Here is a 17,227-nt window from a genome sequence, read left to right as displayed (position 1 = left end):
CATCATGCCTATCAACTGCATGAACACCCTCGCTGGAAGCGAGTGTTGGGGTCTGAATCGTTGGATTAGCGCCTGGATACTGGCGATTCTCACTGAATTCGGCTGCGCAGTGGCTGCCAGAGTGTTGATTGTCGCGCCCAGATACTGTCGCACGTGGGCGGGCTGGAGATGGGACTTTGGGTAGTTCAGAGAGAATCCCAGATCGTGCAGGAGGTGAATGGTGCGTGACACGTGGTCTACGCACTGCTGTTCCGTCTTTGCCTGAATAAGCCAATCGTCTAGGTATGGAAAGACATGGACGTGCTGGCGACGGAGATGCGCCGCCACAGCCGCTAGGCATTTTGTAAACACTCTCGGTGCCGTGGTGACCCCGAACGGCAGGACTCTGAACTGGTAATGCTGGTCTAAGATCTTGAATCTGAGATACCTTCTGTGGGAAGGATGCAGGGGAATATGAAAATAGGCATCCTTCAGATCCAGCGTCGCTAGGAAGTCTCCCTGCTGAAGCAGGGGAAGCACCTGCTGCAATGTGAGCATATGGAAGTGCTCCGAGTTGATGTACTGGTTCAGGGGCCTGAGGTCCAGGATCGGCCTGAGTGATCCGTCCTTTTTGGGGATCAGAAAATACAGGGAGTAAACCCCCGTTCCCCGTTCTCTCAATGGAACGAGCTCTATTGCCCCTTTTTGCAGCATGACCAGAACTTCTTGCTGCAACAAGGTCAAGTGCTCGTCGGACATAGCACGGCTTCTTGGCTGTATGTCCGGTGGAACGGACGTAAGTTCTAGACAGTACCCGTACTGGATAAGAGACCTCACCCACCTGTCCGTGGTGATGGATCTCCACGCCGGCAGGAACTGCTGGAGTCTCCCCCCGACAGGTGTCGTGTGATCGGGGGGAAGTGACAAGACGTCACTGCTTGTTGGTGGTGGTGGACCTGGATGCATTGTTTCCACGTCCCCTGCCTTTGATATTGTTGCCTCTGTAGCCACCCCTGCCCTTGTTGTTGTTATACGAGGACTGGGTGTTACCCTTGTAGTATTGTGTGGATTGGGATGCCTGTCCCCTCGAGGTGCCTCTTGAATTGGAGCGGCGAAAAGAACCACCCCGAAACTGCTGGCTTTGCAAAGCTCCCATAGATTTGGCAGTTTCAGTATCTTTCTTAATCTTTTCTAGGGAGGCATCCACCTCAGGGCCGAACAGATGGTCAGGATTCACTGTTTGCCCCAATATTGTGGTCTGTATGTCTGGTTTGAACCCTGAAATTCGAAGCCAGGCATGACGTCTAAGTAAAACACTTGTATTGATAGCCCTGGAGGCAGTGTCTGACACATCTAGGTCACATTTGATGGACGCATTTGTAATGAGTTTACCCTCCTGAATGAGCATCTCCCCCGCCTCCTTATATTGGTCAGGCAAGTGTTGTAGGATGGCCTCTAATGTGTCATAATGGGCCCTATCATAACGTGCGAGCAGGGCTTGAGTGTTAGAGATCCTCCAGATGTTTGCCGCCTGCGCAGCAATGCGTTTGCCTGATGCCTCAAAGATTTTGGACTCTTTGTCAGGGGGAGGAGCGTCACCAGTAGTTTGCGAATTTGCCCTCTTTCGAGCGTTGGAAACCACCAGGGAGTCCAATGGCAAGTGTCCCTTAATATACGTGGGGTCCGTGGGTGCCGCTTCATATTTCCTGTCGATGCGAGGATTGACCACCCGCGCCCGGGTGGGCTCCTTGAATACCTCCTGTGCATGCTTCAGCACCCCTTTAAGCATTGGTAGTGTCTTGACTTGTTTTTCGGCTACCGAGAAGGTGTCGACTAAAAAGTCCGCATCCACTGGGTCTGAGTGCAGCTCGACGTCATGGTTCGCCGCAGCTCTCTCTATCAATGCATTGAATGCCGCCGAGTCCTCTGTCGGGGACGTTTTTGCGGCGAAAAGTTGAGTGTCCTGCCCCGACTGCGGGTCGTCTGCGTCGCCTCCTGCTGTCCAGGGCACCTGCTCCTCGTCCGGATCCGAGTACGCAGGATAGGTGTACTCGGCCTCTTCCTCGTCGACATCAGGCACGGGGGAATGGGCCGGCGAGTGTTCCAGGGCTTGTGGAGACAGCGGTTCCATCAGAGCCGAAGAGTCCGCAGAGTGCTTTTTGTTCTTGAGTGGAATCCTAAAAGGTTCCAAGGCCGGCTCCGACGTAATCTTCCGTTTGAGGAACGACAATTTTCCGGTGTTGGCGTCGATGAGCACCTCACGACGTTCCTCCACCGCGAGCGGCTGGAGCCGAAGCTTCGACACCACCAAGGCAGCCTTCGGCGTCAATATTTCCCGAGAGTGTCCGCTCTGCTTAGGCGCGAAGGCCTTCGGCGCCGACTTGGGAGGAAGGGTAAAACGAATGGGCGTTTGTTCCTTGGCAGGCTTCGGCCTAGGCACTACAGTGTCCTGGCTGGGAACCACAGATTGTTGGATCCGCCGTAAGGATTCTCCCACCTTCTTTGTAAGGGATGCCGAGGGCTGAACCGACTCGAGCGACTCTTCGTCTTCGAGAGCTTGTTCGACGGTAAGCCTCTTCTTCGGTGCCGACGCCCCATGGCCTGGCGCACTGTCGGCGTGACGCTTCTTCGAAGCCGTCTTCGGGTCTGCGACCCCTTTCGGTGCCGACGCCGCCGCGTCGGATGCCTTCACCTTCGGCGCCGACCCAGAGGGCTTCGGGTCGGCCATTTTGGCGCGGCTCTTCTGGTCAGCCATTTTGGCGTGGCTCTTCAAGTCGGCCATTTTGGGTTTCGTGGAAGTTGACGCCTCCAGAACCTTTTTCACCAGCGCCACTTTCGGTTTCGGTTTCGCATCCGAGGGTGCGAGACCAGTTGGCTTCACTTTCGGTTTCTTGTTAGAAATGTCCGTGACCGGGCCCGGAGGCGGGGACGTAGGACTCATTGTTAGATCTTGGGTAAGGCCCGAAGGCGATCCCTCGACCTGGGCCGTATAACGGGGAGTAACCCCGGAGTCTTGTTGGGGATGCTCTTCGTCCGAGCTATCACCCATTGCGGGACAAGCCCGGTCGTCGTCCCCTACCTCGTCGGAGACTTCGTCGTAGGCCTCATCACCCGCGTCGCCGGTCTCTTCTTCGGACGCGGGGCCAGAGTCCGACTCTTGTACGTCGTCTTCTGCCTCAACCGATTCCTGGAAGATGTCATCAGGTGGGGGCGCCGAAGCCGACAATTGAGCCTGGAGCCGATTAGCCCGGCGAATCTTTAAAGTTTTCTTACTCCTAAATTTCGAACACGCCATGCAAGTGTCCTCACGGTGATCCGGTGACAAGCATGTATTGCACACGGGGTGCACGTCAAGGTGCGAATATTTAGAGTGACACAGCGGACACTTCTTGAATGGCGTCCGCTCCATAGCAAAGTGTGTAGTGTAGGCCCGTCCGCGTCGAAGCACGTGGAGGGGCAGTAGGAGATCGGAGCTGAGAGTCAGTAAGAAACCCGAACGCAACTATACCGACGCCCAGCCTAAAGACCTTTTGGTCTCGAGTAAAAGTAGAACAACTATCGGTTCCGATAGAGGGAACCGAAAACACATCCGAACCCGATGGCGGAAAAAAACAATCTGGGGATGGAGGCGATGCCCATGCGCACTGTAGTCCAGGGGAGGAGCCACCTATCTCGTGATACTTCGAAGACTCTTCCAGGACAACAATGTGCAATCATCCGGACCCAACACTAGGTGGCGGACTATGCACAGATATGAATTCAGCAGCCCACATGCCTCGAACCTGACTCTACCCCTGTTGAAGGAACTGCCCCAGAGGTAGTCAGGCCTAGCCTGGCAGAGTCCCTGATGGCAGTGGACCCTTCCCAGGTGGGACCCAGTCTGGAGCAGGTAACCTGCACCTCTCTACCCTACTCTAAGACTGCTTTCCTGGTTGCCATCACCTCTGCCAGGAGAGTGAGTGAGCTCCAGGCTCTTTCATCCAAACCTCCTTTCCTTTCTGTCCATCCGGGCATGGTTGTGTTGCGGACTAGACCCTCTTTCCTGTCCAAGGTTGTCACGGCCTTCCACATCGGGCAGTCCATCACCTTGCCCACCTTCTTTCCGCCACCGCATCCCTCTAAAGAGGAAGAGCGGCTCCACCGTCTAGACCCAAAACGTGCGATTTCATTCTATTTGGATCGCACACGCCAGTTCCGGGTGGATGACCAACTCTTTGTTGGTTACGTGGGCGCTAAGAAAGGTCGGGCGGTGCACAAGAGGATCATCTCTCGGTGGGTCGTCTTGTGTATCAAGGCTTGTTACTCCTTAGCAAAGAAGGAGCCTCCTGTTGGGCTGAGGGCCCATTGCACTCGGGACACGGCGGCTACTACTACCCTGGGCCGGGGAAACCCTTGTAGGACATTTGTCAGGCAGCTACGTGGTCCTCGCTGCACACGTTTGCAAGACACTACTGCCTGGACAGCCAAGTTCGCAGGGATGGCTTCTTTGGCCTTTCCGTCCTCCAGGACTTTCTGGTGTGATTATTGGTTCGCAGACCCACCACCGGGCTTGGTATTGCTGGGGTATCTATTCTAAGGTAAGGAATCTAATATTAACCTGTTTCTTTCAGATGAACAAGTTACTTGTTATGTTATGTTGTTACGTTTTATTGAGCGCGAACAGCTGCCCCAGCAACGAGGCGTCCCGGCGCTGAACCATAACAATAACCTGAGGGGAGGGGGGGGGGGGGGGGGGGGGTTCGGGGGAGGGAAGGAAAGGAAGGACTGGATGAGATTAAGATGGGGAGAATAGAAGTGTTTTGATCGCTTTACGAAAGGCCAGCAGGTTAGTCATGGAGCGAATGTGAAGTGGCAGGGAGTTCCAGAGCCTTGCCCCCAAGACTCTGAAAGAGCGACCACCTATTCTGCTTAGCCTTATACGTGGGGTAACAACCAAGTTTTGACCCGAGGAGCGTAGGGCCCGCTGAGGGATGTAAGGCTCTAGGAGTGGACGCAAGAGACCAGGACAGTCAGTCTTGAGAATTTTAAAAACAGTAGTAAGGGCTTTAAACTGAACTCGGCTTCCATGCGCAGCCAGTGTAGTTTCTGGATGGTGTTTCTTGCAGAACACCTACGAGGGAGGCCTACAACTGCCCTGGCAGCAGAGTTTTGTATGCGTTGTAGCCGCGCCATCTCAGCTTTGTTAAGGCCAAGAAAAAGGACATTGGCGTAGTCCAGTCGAGCCAAGATGGTAGATTGGACTATCAGTTGGCGAGTATATCTTTTGCTATTTCAGCGAGAGGCTGGACATAAAGATTGAATAGGGACGGGCTGAGCGCCGATCCCTGGGGTACGCCTTGCTCTATGGGGTGAGGCTGGGATATGAACGGGGGGCAGAGACCCGGAAAGATCTGTCTGTCAAGAACGATCGGAACCACTCTAGGGCAAGGTCTTTGATACCTATGGCTTCGAGACGTTTTAGCAGGATAGAGTGGGAGACCGTATCAAAGGCTGCGCTAAGGTCGAGTAGAATCAGCGCAGCACTTGGACCGGCGTCCAGGATGTTCCGTAGGTGTTCAATGGTGGTCAGCAGGGCGGATTCGGTGCTGAATCCTGGCCTGAAGCCGTTCTGTGATGGGTCTAGGATTTGATGTTGCGTCATGTAGTTGGCTAGAACCTTGTTCACATGGGCTTCTGCCAATTTTGAGGCCCATGGAAGCAATGAAATTGGTCTAAAATTTTCTGGTTTTGCTGGGTCTAGGGTGGGTTTTTTTATGATTGGAGAGACGCAAGCCTGCTTCCAACATGTGGGAACCACCGCTGAGGAGAATGATAGGTTAAGTAGGGTAGTCAGAGGAGGAAGGAAGAACTCGAGAGATTATAGGTATTTGGCGGGTCTCATGGCGTCTGTGGGAGAGCCAGATTTGACTTTAGTGCACAGTTTGGCAAGTTCGTCATGTGTTAAGCTGGGGATGTGGGACAAACTGGGACTGTCTGGCAAAGGCTCACGTGGTTTGAAGGTATCCGGGAGGTTCTGAGGAAAGGAGGTATGGATTTTCTTTACTTTTTCCGTAAAGAAGGTGGCAAGTTCATCGCATTGTTGTGCGGAGGTAATACCAGGGGCAGGATTAGAACTATCTTTAAGTTTTTGAACAAGTTCAAAAATAGTTTTTGAGGGGTTCTCACTGGAGCGGATTGCTTCCGCATAGAAGGAAGCACGGGTGGTGCGAACCGCCTTGTGGTACGACCTCAGTTTTAGCAGGTAAGCAGCTTTGTCGGTGTCCTTAAATTCTTTCCTCCACTGGCGTAACAATATATCTGTAAGAAACAGTAGTTAGTATTAGATTCCTTACCGCCCCACCCATCCTCCCCGTTCTGAGAACCGATATCTAGGGTTAAGGTCATCCCATTTCAGGGCCTTAGTTTCAATGGCACCAGTGTTGGTTTTTAACATGGCTCTGCGTTTCTGGCACGGAAAAGCTGTATCTAAGAACTGACGTCAGCACGCGGAGGCAGTGTCTAAGTACTCCGACGACATCACGGCGCCCACGACGGACGCGGAGCCGCAGACTACGCCTACCGACTCGCAAGGGTACTGCTACGCAAAAATTTCCGGATCCAGTCTGACGCCTGGGGATATTCTAAGGTAAGGAATCTAATACGAACTACTGTTTCTTACAGATATATTGTTACCGAAGGTAAGTAACTTGTTCATTTAGGATAGTAGTCTGTACCTCTTGCTTGAATCCTGAAATGCGTAGCCACATGGGACATCTATGAAGGACACTGGTGTTTATTGCCCTGGATGCTGCGTCTGCTACATCTAGTGCGCATTTAATGGAGGCATTAGATATAAGCTTACCCTCTTGTATGAGGTCATCTGCTTGTGCCTTATATTGATCAGGTAGATGTTGTAAGAGCTTTTCTAGCTGATCATAGAGAGCCCTGTCATATCTTGCTAGGAGGGCCTATGTGTTAGCAATGTGCCATGCATTACTAGCTTGGGCAGCTATTCTTTTCCCTGAAGCAGCTATGATTTTGGATTCTTTACCAGGAGGTGGTGCATCTCCTGATGTTTGTGAGTTTGCTCTTTTTCTAGTGTTTGAGACTACTAGGGAACCGAAGGGTAGCTGTCCCTTAATATAAGCAGGATCCCCAGGAGTTGGTCTGTACTTCTTTTCTATCCTTAGGTTTATGGTACTAGCCTGTACAGGATCTTTAAACACTTCTGGGGCATGTTTAATAACTCTTTTAATCATTGGCAGTATTTGCACAGATTTTTGGGAATGTTCAAAAGTGTCTAGTAAAAAATCCTCTTCTGCCTCATCTGAATGCATGGTGACATTGTGATAGATGGCAGCCCTATTAATTAAGTGTCCAAACCCAATATTGTCTTATGGAGGAGAAGGTTTAGATGGATATATATGTGGGTCAGGAATATCTGGTATATCCTGTGGGTTTGGATACTCCAAGTCTGGTGAACCTGTTTGGTAGGGAAAAGGGTCATCTGGGTCTTTCCCTCCCCCCATACTATACTGATCATCAGCATCTTGAGGAGGTGTATGTTGTGGAGAATGAAGAGGAGAATTTTGAGGTGAAATGTTTAAAGGAAGAGCAGGAGAGGGAGATACAGAAGAAGAAGGGTGCATAGGAGATGTGGCAGAGTCTTTCTTCTTGACAGGCACTGGAGGTGTAGGTGCTGTATCTGACTTCCTCTTCCTGTGTGGTGTGGTGGAAACATGTCCTGTTTCTGGGTCTATGTATGTCCTCTTTCGCAAAGGATCAGGTCTGAAAAGCTCTTCTTCAGAAATTGCTTTCGGCGATGATTTTTCCGGTTTCTGTTTGTCTTTAGCCTTAGGAGTTGTTGTATAGTCCTATTGCGTACTTTTCGGAACCGAAGATCTTGTTTTCGGAGTCAAGGCCTGGTTCAAGGGCTTGGAGGCATCGGAAACAGGCTTTGTGGGCTTCGGCACTGAAGATTTTGGGGTGGAAGCACATTTCATTGGTTTCAAACTCACGCATTGACCTGATGGTATGGAGTCATCGGAGTCGTCTGCCTCAGATACGATCTGGAGATCATTGGAATCTTCCTCGGAGACACATGGATCTTCGTCGAAGATATCCACCGGTTCCAGAGCTGATCTCTGCATTTCGCGTCGACGAGCCCTCCCATCTCGAATGGTCTTCTTGGATCGAAAGGATGCACAAGCTGTGCAGTTCGACTTGTCATGTTCAGGTGATGAACACAGGTTACACACCTCGTGATGGTTGCTGTGTGGAAATGTTGCTCCACACCCGGGGCATCTTTTCAATGGTGTCTTTTCCATGAGGTGTAGGCCTCACCGCGTGAGTAGGCCCAACGGCCCGCGTCGACGACCGGAATCGAAGTGATGAGGTTGAGTGTATATATATTGAAGTTAAGTTTGTTTTTAGAAAGTTTTACGTGTCAAAGTCTCCGAAAGTCGATTTTCGAACCGGAGCGGAAAAGTTGCATCCGAACCCAGTGGAGGAAAAACAATCTAAGGATGGAGCACCGAAATGCCGAAGTAACCTAGCCCAGGGGCTGCGGCTGCATAGGTCTCAAAAGACGTCGGGAATCCTCGTAGACGGACCAGGAGCCTGGAAGAAAGAAGTTGCTGGCAGGCGACCAGTGAAGAAAGTTCGATGGATACAAGCCTGGATCGAAGGTAGAAGACACCTGAAAGCAGAGGGGACCAAGTTCGTGACTACTAGCCAGTAGTCAGGTGGCACCAGGAGGGCACCGGATGGTAGTCACCTCGACTAGGTGAGTGGGCGACGCTGTGCTCTGCAGATCTCACGGACCAGGAGGCGTTGTCGGCGACCAGGATGGAGGAGCGAGCTGTCCCACGATGGATGAAGCTGTCGGCGTCGCTGGACCCAGGATTGGGCAACAAAGCCTTGGCAAATTCAAGCCCACACGGTGGACTCAAAATGGCGTCTGGAGTGGACCAGGAGGGTCCGGGGTGCCTCTCTTGAAGAAGGAAGCAAGGGCCAGTCTGGAGCAACCAGACCAGCAGCAGTGATGTCGTCGGGCGTCGTTAAGAAGGCCACAAGCCAGCCGGCTAGTAGCCAAACAACGCGGTGAGCAGGCAAAAGCAGAAGGGCCCCACGCAGATCGTGGAGATGCTGGAGGGCTGGTCTTCGGTGCTGGAGCTGCTCAGGGTTGGGGCTTCTCGGACCCCAAAGCACTCACCAGTAGGACACTTGGCGGGCTTGTTGTGAAGAAGTCGTGCAGTCTTGGCGATCGTCGGTCCCTCGAGGTCTCGTCGCACTCACAGTTCTCAGCTTTGCTGTAGAGGTGAGTAGAGGTCAGAGGTGCCAGGGAAGCCGGGTCTCGTCGAGCTGGGTCGTCGGATTCCTGAGGAAGGACTTGCAGCAGACCGCAGTATTCTTGATGGTGCCTGCGGATGCAGGGTGACTACTCCTTAGCCACAAGGGAGAATCTTGAAGAAGAAATCTTGAGGTCCTTTCGCAGAAAGTCGTGTCTTGATTCCAAAGATGATCTAATTTGAACAGGGGGCCCGCTCCTATCTTTATACTAAAAAAAGGGGGCTGACCCGGTGACTAGGTCCTGCCTATGGGTGGGACTAGGAGGGGGGTGGTTACACCCCTCTCCCATGCCGGACTTCCCCCAGGCCAGGGGCTGGTGTGCCCCTGGAACTGGTTCTGACCGGCCTATGCGTAGTGAGCACCGGGGTGCCACTCAGCAGTCACCTTCCTGTAAAGCCCTGCCTACCCAGGATACACAAAACCCTGTCTGGGATGGTGCTAGCACCGCCCCGGACAGGAAACCCTTTGTCCAAGCTCTCCCCTCTGGAAGGACTCCCAGCACCAGGAGGTCAGACTCGTGTCTGTGGTGGCAGCATCCATTTTGTGGAGCTGAGGCTTCAGTTAACTTTAACCGGGGTTCACAGTTACATACAAGTCGTGTCCCTCTAGAAGGGTGGAATGCTAACCCCGTCGCCAGAATTGGCGAGGGGTTAGTATTCCAATTCGTATGACACCTTACTCGACATGTTTTGATAAAGCAATACCAAAGATAGCATTTAACCGCGAGGATTATAATGCACTTAAGAGTATATGGTATGCGTTATCATGGAACAGCTATTAGGACTTGGTTCCGCAAGCTGCAGATAGGCTCAGCTCATGCCAGAGCACCATCTTACACGATTCCAAGCACTCTGCCTTCAGGATTGTCAAGGCCTGCCATAGGAGTGACTGATAGGAATCTGTGTGTCCATTTTTAGGGTTAGATATAGGTATACTATATCTACAGCAAAGGGTGATTACACGACTTTGCCCCAGCTGTCATGCAGCCAGTTGTGTCAAATTTAGGAGGCCAGCCAGGGGTGGCATAATACATGCTTCAGCCCCTGGTAGGCCCTGGGTACACCTATGCCCTGAGTTACAGGGTCTGATAAGGTGGCCCAGTACCAATTGGTAAATGCACCTAGGGTACATGTTGTAATTTAGAGAGAGAACAGCCAGGCTGTGGGTCTGATTGGCAGGCCCACAGCCAGAGAAAGTCGTAAACCAGTGAAACAAAAGCAAACAATCTGGGTGATCATAGGATTGCAGACTCTCCTACAGTTTATACTCCAGGACGCTGTCTGCGATCCTCAGATGCACAATATTTGTCATGCTCTTGATATAAACTTTCCTCCAAAGGTGGTAGAGCCTTTTCAGTTCTTGTTCCGCAACTTTGGAATAGGTTACCTGTTCTCCTGCGTAGAGAATCTAACCTGCTCAATTTCCGGAAACTACTTAAAACTGATCTTTTTAAAGAAGCCTTAAACACTGATAAACTCCTCCAGTTATGTGTACCACCCACGCAGTGAACTGTATCTTGTTCAAGCGCTAAGAGACAGTTTTAGAAGGAACCCAGGCCCTGGGCACCTGATTGGCAGGAGCCCAGGGCATACTCAGTCAAAGCACATCAGCAATTCAGCAAAAAGTGGGAGCATACCATGCAAGAAAGATGGCTCTTTCTCACAATTGCTACTATCTCCAGACTTTGTAGCCACCGTCCCCTCAATGAAAGCTATGCAATCAGCACAGCTTTGTTGTTGACAAAAACAGAAAGCAAGGGGAGCACTACCCTGCAGAGACGTTTAGTTTCAACACCTGGGCACAGGCCTTTCCCTGTGGTGGAAACCTGTCCTTCCAGACAGCAATACCCCATGAAATTGTCTCACTCTTCTCTTCATATTTAATAATGTGAGAAAAAAGTGCACCCTTGGGAGCCCATTACTTGTTCCTGGAGACCATTCACAGCTGTTCTCAGAGCAGCAATCTAACATTTGCGTAGACCAACTGTTGTATTCAAATTCTGGCTAGAAACCTAGCCCCAAAAGGCAGTCGAGTTTGCTCACTCTCTGGGAGACCGCACAGGATGGTGTAGAAGCATAGCAGGCCCATTAAGAGAGGAAGTTGATTTAGAAACTGCTCATTCAGTTAAACACTAAGCCATAACAATTATGGATCTGTGCATCATACATGAAGTAGATTGAATATAAACCATTTGCATCCACTAAACAAAAGTACAATAGCAAAAAATGACAAGTACTAGCGATGTATTAGATTTGAAATTCAGGTATAAATACCACAATTTTGAAACATTTCACGTCTTACCAGCAGCCTACCCAATAAGCTGAGTAGTAGCTCAGCAGCTGGCCATTCAGGTTTGTTGACTGTGGAAAGAAGATCCTGGACAAAGTTCTCAAATAGCGGTCTATAATCTTCTTCACCTTGCTTGCTACCACATCTGTTCAGAGGCAAACAGAGTTATTGCAGAGTGATTTTTTTATAGATGAAATAGAGCTAAATGATGGAAATATACGAAATGTACTTTACGCAAGCAAAGGAACAAATATCCAATGGTTGTTCTATAAACTAAAAATCTGTGTAAGTTAGAGGAAACCTGCTATAAGAGAAAGGGGGCATATTACAAGAAATCCTTACTACAGATTCCTCATTATGAGCCACTTAACTACCAGACATTAGACCGGGTTCTAAGAACAAGTTACTTACCTTCAGTAAAGTCTTGTCTGGTATTGTAATTGCATTTATATAGTGCTTACTACCTCAGACGTAGCGTCAAAGAACTTTTTTTGGGAGGGGGAGTGGAGGGGGGGTGGGGAGTGGAGGGGGGGTGGGGAGTGGAGGGGGGGTGGGGAGTGAAGGGGGGGGGGGGGGAAATTGAATATGCTACTTACCAGTATGCATCTGTTCTTGGCATGTAGGGCTGCTAACATTCATATCTTAGCATTAGATCGCCACCTAGTGTTGGGTCCGGATGATCGCACATTGTTGTCCTGGAAGAGTCTTCGAAGTATCCTGAGATGGGTGGCTCCTCCCCTGGACTACAGTGCGCATGGGCATCGGCTCCATCCCCAGATTGTTTTTCGCCATTGTGGCAGAGGATGGAGTGAAAAGTGTAAAGGATGTCCATGCTAATGATTGAATACAATAGTATATCTGCAGCTGCGACGGGCACCGGGGAGGAGGGTGGGCGATATGAATGTTAGCAGCCCTACATGCCAAGAACAGATGCATACTGGTAAGTAGCATATTCAGTTCGAGGCATGTGGGCTGCTAAATTCATATCTTAGCATAGAATACATAGCAGTCCCTCCATTAGCGGCGGTTGCCCGTGCCAGCTGCAGAAACCTGAAAAAGTGTTTTGAGAACAGCCTGCCCTACAGCCGCTTGCTGTTTGGAATGTACATCAACACAGTAGTGTTTTGTAAAGGTATGTGGTGTAACCCACGTGGCTGCTCTGCAAATGTCCTCAAGAGGAATGTTTCCTAGGAAAGCCATGGATGCCCCCAACTTGCGTGTGGAGTGTGCCTTTGGGGGTACTGTTAAAGTGCGCTTGGCTTTTTGATAACAGATTTGAATGCACTTAACAATCCATCTGGCTATTCCCGCTTTGGAAATCGGGTTGCCTTTGTGTTGTGGTGAGAAGGCAACAAAGAGTTGTTTCGTCTTCCTAAAGTGTAGTGTCCTGTCTATGTAGTACATCAATGCCCTCCGTACGTCTAACGTATGGAGCATTCTTTCTGCCACTGTCTGTGGGTTCTGGAAGAATGCCGGCAAATCGATAGTTTGGTTGAGATGAAAATGTGACACCACCTTTGGAAGGAACTTGGGGTTAGTACGTAGCACCACCCTATTTGGATGAATTTGAATGAAAGGCTCTTGTATTGTGAGCGCTTGCAGCTCACTAACCCGCCTTAGTGACGTAATCGCAATTAGGAAAGCAACTTTCCACGACAGGAATTGCAGTTCACACGAGTGCAGTGGCTCAAATGGTGGTCCCATCAGTCTGGTGAGGACCACATTGAGGTTCCACACCGGAGCTGGCGGTGTTCTTGGGGGAATGACTCGTTTCAGACCTTCAAGAAACGCTTTAATGGCAGGCACCCTGAAGACTGAGAGATGCTGCCTGTTTTGAAGGTAAGCTGCGATGGCGGATAGGTGTATCCGAATAGAAGTGAACGCTAGTTTGCACTTATAAAGGTGTAACAGATAGCAAATGATGTTAGGGATAGATGCATCTAGCGGGTTTATGTCATTGTCCGCACAGTAAATGACAAAACGCTTCCACTTTGCGGCATAGCATGCTCTGGTTGACGGCTTCCTCGCCTCCTTGATGATGTTCATGCATTCAGGAGGTAGGTTGAGGTATCCAAACTCTAAGACTTCAGGAGCCAGATCGCCAGGTTGAGCTGTTGCGGATCTGGATGCTGAATTTCTCCATGGTTCTGCGTCAGAAGTCTGGGCGTGAGGCGCAGTCTTTGATGCGGCACCACTGAGAGTTCGAGGAACGTGGTGTACCAGGCTTGGCGCGCCCACGTTGGAGCAACTAGGATAAGTGTCATCGAGTGTTGCCGTAGTTTTCTCGCCACCAGTGGTATCAGAGGTGTCGGGGGAAAAGCGTAAGCAAATTTGCCTGACCAGTTCATCCATATCGCATTGCCCTGCGATTGGGGGTGTGGGAACCTGGCGGCGAAGCTTTGGCATTTTGTGTTCTCCCTTGTGGCGAACAGGTCTATGTCTGGACGACCCCACCTTTGGAAGTACGGCTGGAGTACCGATGGATGTATCTCCCACTCGTGCATTTGATGGCTGTATCTGCTGAGCAGATCCGCCATCTGATTGTCCTTCCCTGGGAGGTGTTCTGCCATGAGGAAGATGTTCCTCTGAATGGCCCACTTCCACATGCTCTGAGCCAGGTGAGACAGCTGTGGTGAGTGGGTGCCCCCCTGCTTTTGGATGTAGTACATCGCGGTCATGTTGTCCGTCCGGACTAACACCACCTTGTTGCACAGATGTACAATGAAGGACTTGAGCGCCATGAAGATCGCCATCAGTTCTAGATAGTTGATGTGCATCTTCTGTTGCTGCGTCGTCCATAGTCCCTGCACTGTGTAAGTGAGCAGATGAGCTCCCCATCCCTGGAGAGATGCGTCCGTTGTCAGGATAACCTGTGGCACTGGCTCCTGGAACAGTCGGCCCTTGCAAAGGTTGTGTGGAGTCCACCAATGCAGAGAGTTGTATGCCCGACTGGTAACCAACACTAGGTCTGTTAATTGTCCCTGAGCCTGTGTCCACTGATTTGCTAAGCACTCCTGGAGCGGGCGCATATGCAACCGTGCGTGCGGGACTATGAAGATGCAGGAGGCCATCATGCCTATCAACTGCATGAACATTCTTGCTGGCAGTGATTGTCCCGGTCTGAATTTTTGGATCAGAGACTGTATGCCGTCTATCCTGACCTGGTTTGGTTGCGCCTTGGCCGTCAGGGTATTGATTGACGCACCCAGAAACTGCCGGACGTGTGCCGGCTGAAGGTGTGACTTTGGGTAATTCAACGAGAAACCCAGGTCGTGAAGGAGATGAATGGTAGTTGACATGTCCGCGGCGCACTGCTGTTCCGACCTGGCTTGAACGAGCCAGTCGTCGAGGTAGGGATAGACATGGATGTTCTGCCTCCTGAGGTGTGCTGCCACTGTCGCCAGACACTTGGTAAACACCCTTGGGGCAGTTGTGACTCCGAAGGGTAGGACTTTGAACTGATAATGCGTGCCCTGGATAGTGAACCTGAGGTACTTCCTGTGGGACGGGTGTAGCGGAATGTGGAAATAAGCATCCTTGAGATCTAAGGTTGCTAAGAAGTCTCCTTTGTTTAACATAGGAAGAATCTGTTGGAGTGTAAGCATGTGGAAATGCTCTGACAGTATGTACAGATTGAGGGGACGGAGATCCAGAATTGGTCTGAGAGATCCATCCTTCTTTGGAATGAGGAAGTACAGGGAATAGACCCCTGTGCCTTCCTCCCCCACTGGCACGAGCTCGATTGCTCCTTTTTGCAGCATCACCAACACTTCCTGCTGCAATAAGTGCAAGTGCTCTGCGGACATAGGCCTTTGCCTTGGTGGAATGTTGGGTGGAGTGGATTTTAACTCTAGACAATAACCGTACTGGATAAGCTGTCGCACCCACCTGTCTGTGGTGATGTTGATCCAGACGGGCAGGAACTGCTGTATTCTCCCCCCGACAGGTGTTAAGTGGTCGGGGGGCAGTGACAGCGAGTCACTGGCTGCTTGGGGCAGAGGAGCGTGAATTGTTGCCTCCTTTGCCGCGTCCTTTGTTGCTGTTTCCCCTGTAGCCCCTCCTGTTTTGTTTGGGGTACGAGGATTGTGCTCCACCTCTAGGGAACTGTGACTGCTGACCCAACTGTCCTCTGGTGACTCCACGGGCACCTGAGCGACGAAAATTATTGCCACGAAACTGCTGTGATTGTAGGGCCCCCATAGATTTAGCCGTTTCAGTATCTTTTTTAATTTTTTCCAGGGTGGTGTCAACATCTGGACCAAACAGTCTATCCGGGTTGACTGGTTGATTAAGTATTGTTGTCTGAATGTCAGGTTTGAACCCTGATATGCGGAGCCACGCCTGCCTTCTGAGCATAACACTGGTGTTAATGGCCCTAGCGGCTGTGTCCGCGGCATCAAGTGCACACTTTATGGCCGCGTTGGAGATCAGTTGCCCTTCTTGTATAATCATTTTGGTGCCCTCTTGAAACTGCGGAGGCAGGTGTTCCACAATCTGCTCTAGTGTGTCGTAATGTGATCTATCATAACGTGCCAGTAGTGCCTGTGTATTTGCAATACGCCAGAAATTGGCAGCCTGCGCAGCCACTCTTTTGCCTCCTGCCTCTAGCACTTTGGACTCCTTATCCGGGGGAGGAGCTTCACCCGTTGATTGGGAGTTGGCCCTTTTGCGTGCGTTTGCGACCACCAGGGAGTCAAGCGGCAACTGTCCTCGAATGTATGCAGGGTCCGCAGGCGCTGGTCTGTACTTTTTTTCAATACGTGGATTGACCACCCTCGCCCTGGTAGGCTCCTTAAAGATGTCCGCAGCGTGCTTGAGGACCCCTTTGAGCATAGGCAGTGTCTTTACAGTTTTCTCCGAAACTGCAAAGGTGTCGAACAGAAAGTCTTCCTCAACTGGGTCAGCATGCATGTCCACATCATGATTAGCAGCTGCCCTTTCAATGAGTGCATGAAAACCTGTAGAATCCTCTGTAGGGGACGCACGTGTACTGAAAGTCTGTGGGTCCTGTCCCATATCTTGGGTGCCCTGGTCCCCAATGACATCATATGAATCTGGCTGTGCCTCAGGCTCATTGACTGGGAACGTGTATTGTTCATCTTCACCATAGCCTTCACCTTCAGAGTGGTCTGGAGACGGTGTTGGGCTCCTTCCCATAGGAGGCTGGATAGGTTCCATGAGGCCTGAGGCGTCTTGTGGAAACTTTTTCTTCTTTAGGGGAATGACATAGGATTCCACCGGCTGCGAAGTGATCTTTCTTTTGTAAAGGGTTAACTTCCCCGTGTCCGCATCTATGAAACACTCCGAATCCTCTTCCTGGTCGAGCACCTGACCCGAAGATGGCCCAGCTGCAGAAGATTCCGCCTTCTTTGGCGTCGATTTCGATGAAAAGGCCTTCGGCGCCACTTTTGGCGGTAGAAGGAAGAGGAGTTTACTTGCGGGCTTGACCGGCACGTCTGCCGCCTTCTGCGTCGATGGCGCTGGCGTCGACGAAGAAAAAGCCTTCTCCTTAATTCTTTGTAGTGAAGAAGCAACGAGAGATGCGTCGGTGACCGATGTCTTTGGCACCGACGAGGCGGCCTTGCCGTCGGAAGCGACGTTCCGGTGCTCCTTTGGAGGGACAGACGGC

At 51.0% G+C, this 17,227-nt stretch overlaps 1 protein-coding gene across 2 annotated transcripts in view; it reads right to left on the bottom strand.

The window, feature by feature from the left end:
- Positions 1–17,227, bottom strand: part of NIPBL (NIPBL cohesin loading factor) — a 1,086,041-nt gene that overhangs the window by 669,466 nt on the left and 399,348 nt on the right. For both annotated transcript variants that reach the window (XM_086960544.1, XM_086960543.1), the window contains exon 14: positions 11,611–11,743. In XM_086960544.1, coding sequence (XP_086816670.1) covers positions 11,611–11,743 — 133 coding nt within the window. The remainder of the gene's footprint in view (positions 1–11,610; positions 11,744–17,227) is intronic.

The sequence above is a fragment of the Lissotriton vulgaris genome, chromosome 3_1 (genome assembly GCF_964263255.1).
Source record: "Lissotriton vulgaris chromosome 3_1, aLisVul1.2, whole genome shotgun sequence".
Taxonomy (NCBI): Eukaryota; Metazoa; Chordata; class Amphibia; order Caudata; family Salamandridae; genus Lissotriton; species Lissotriton vulgaris.
Note: the sequence above shows the minus strand (reverse complement) of the source record. Positions and strands in the feature narration are given on the sequence as shown.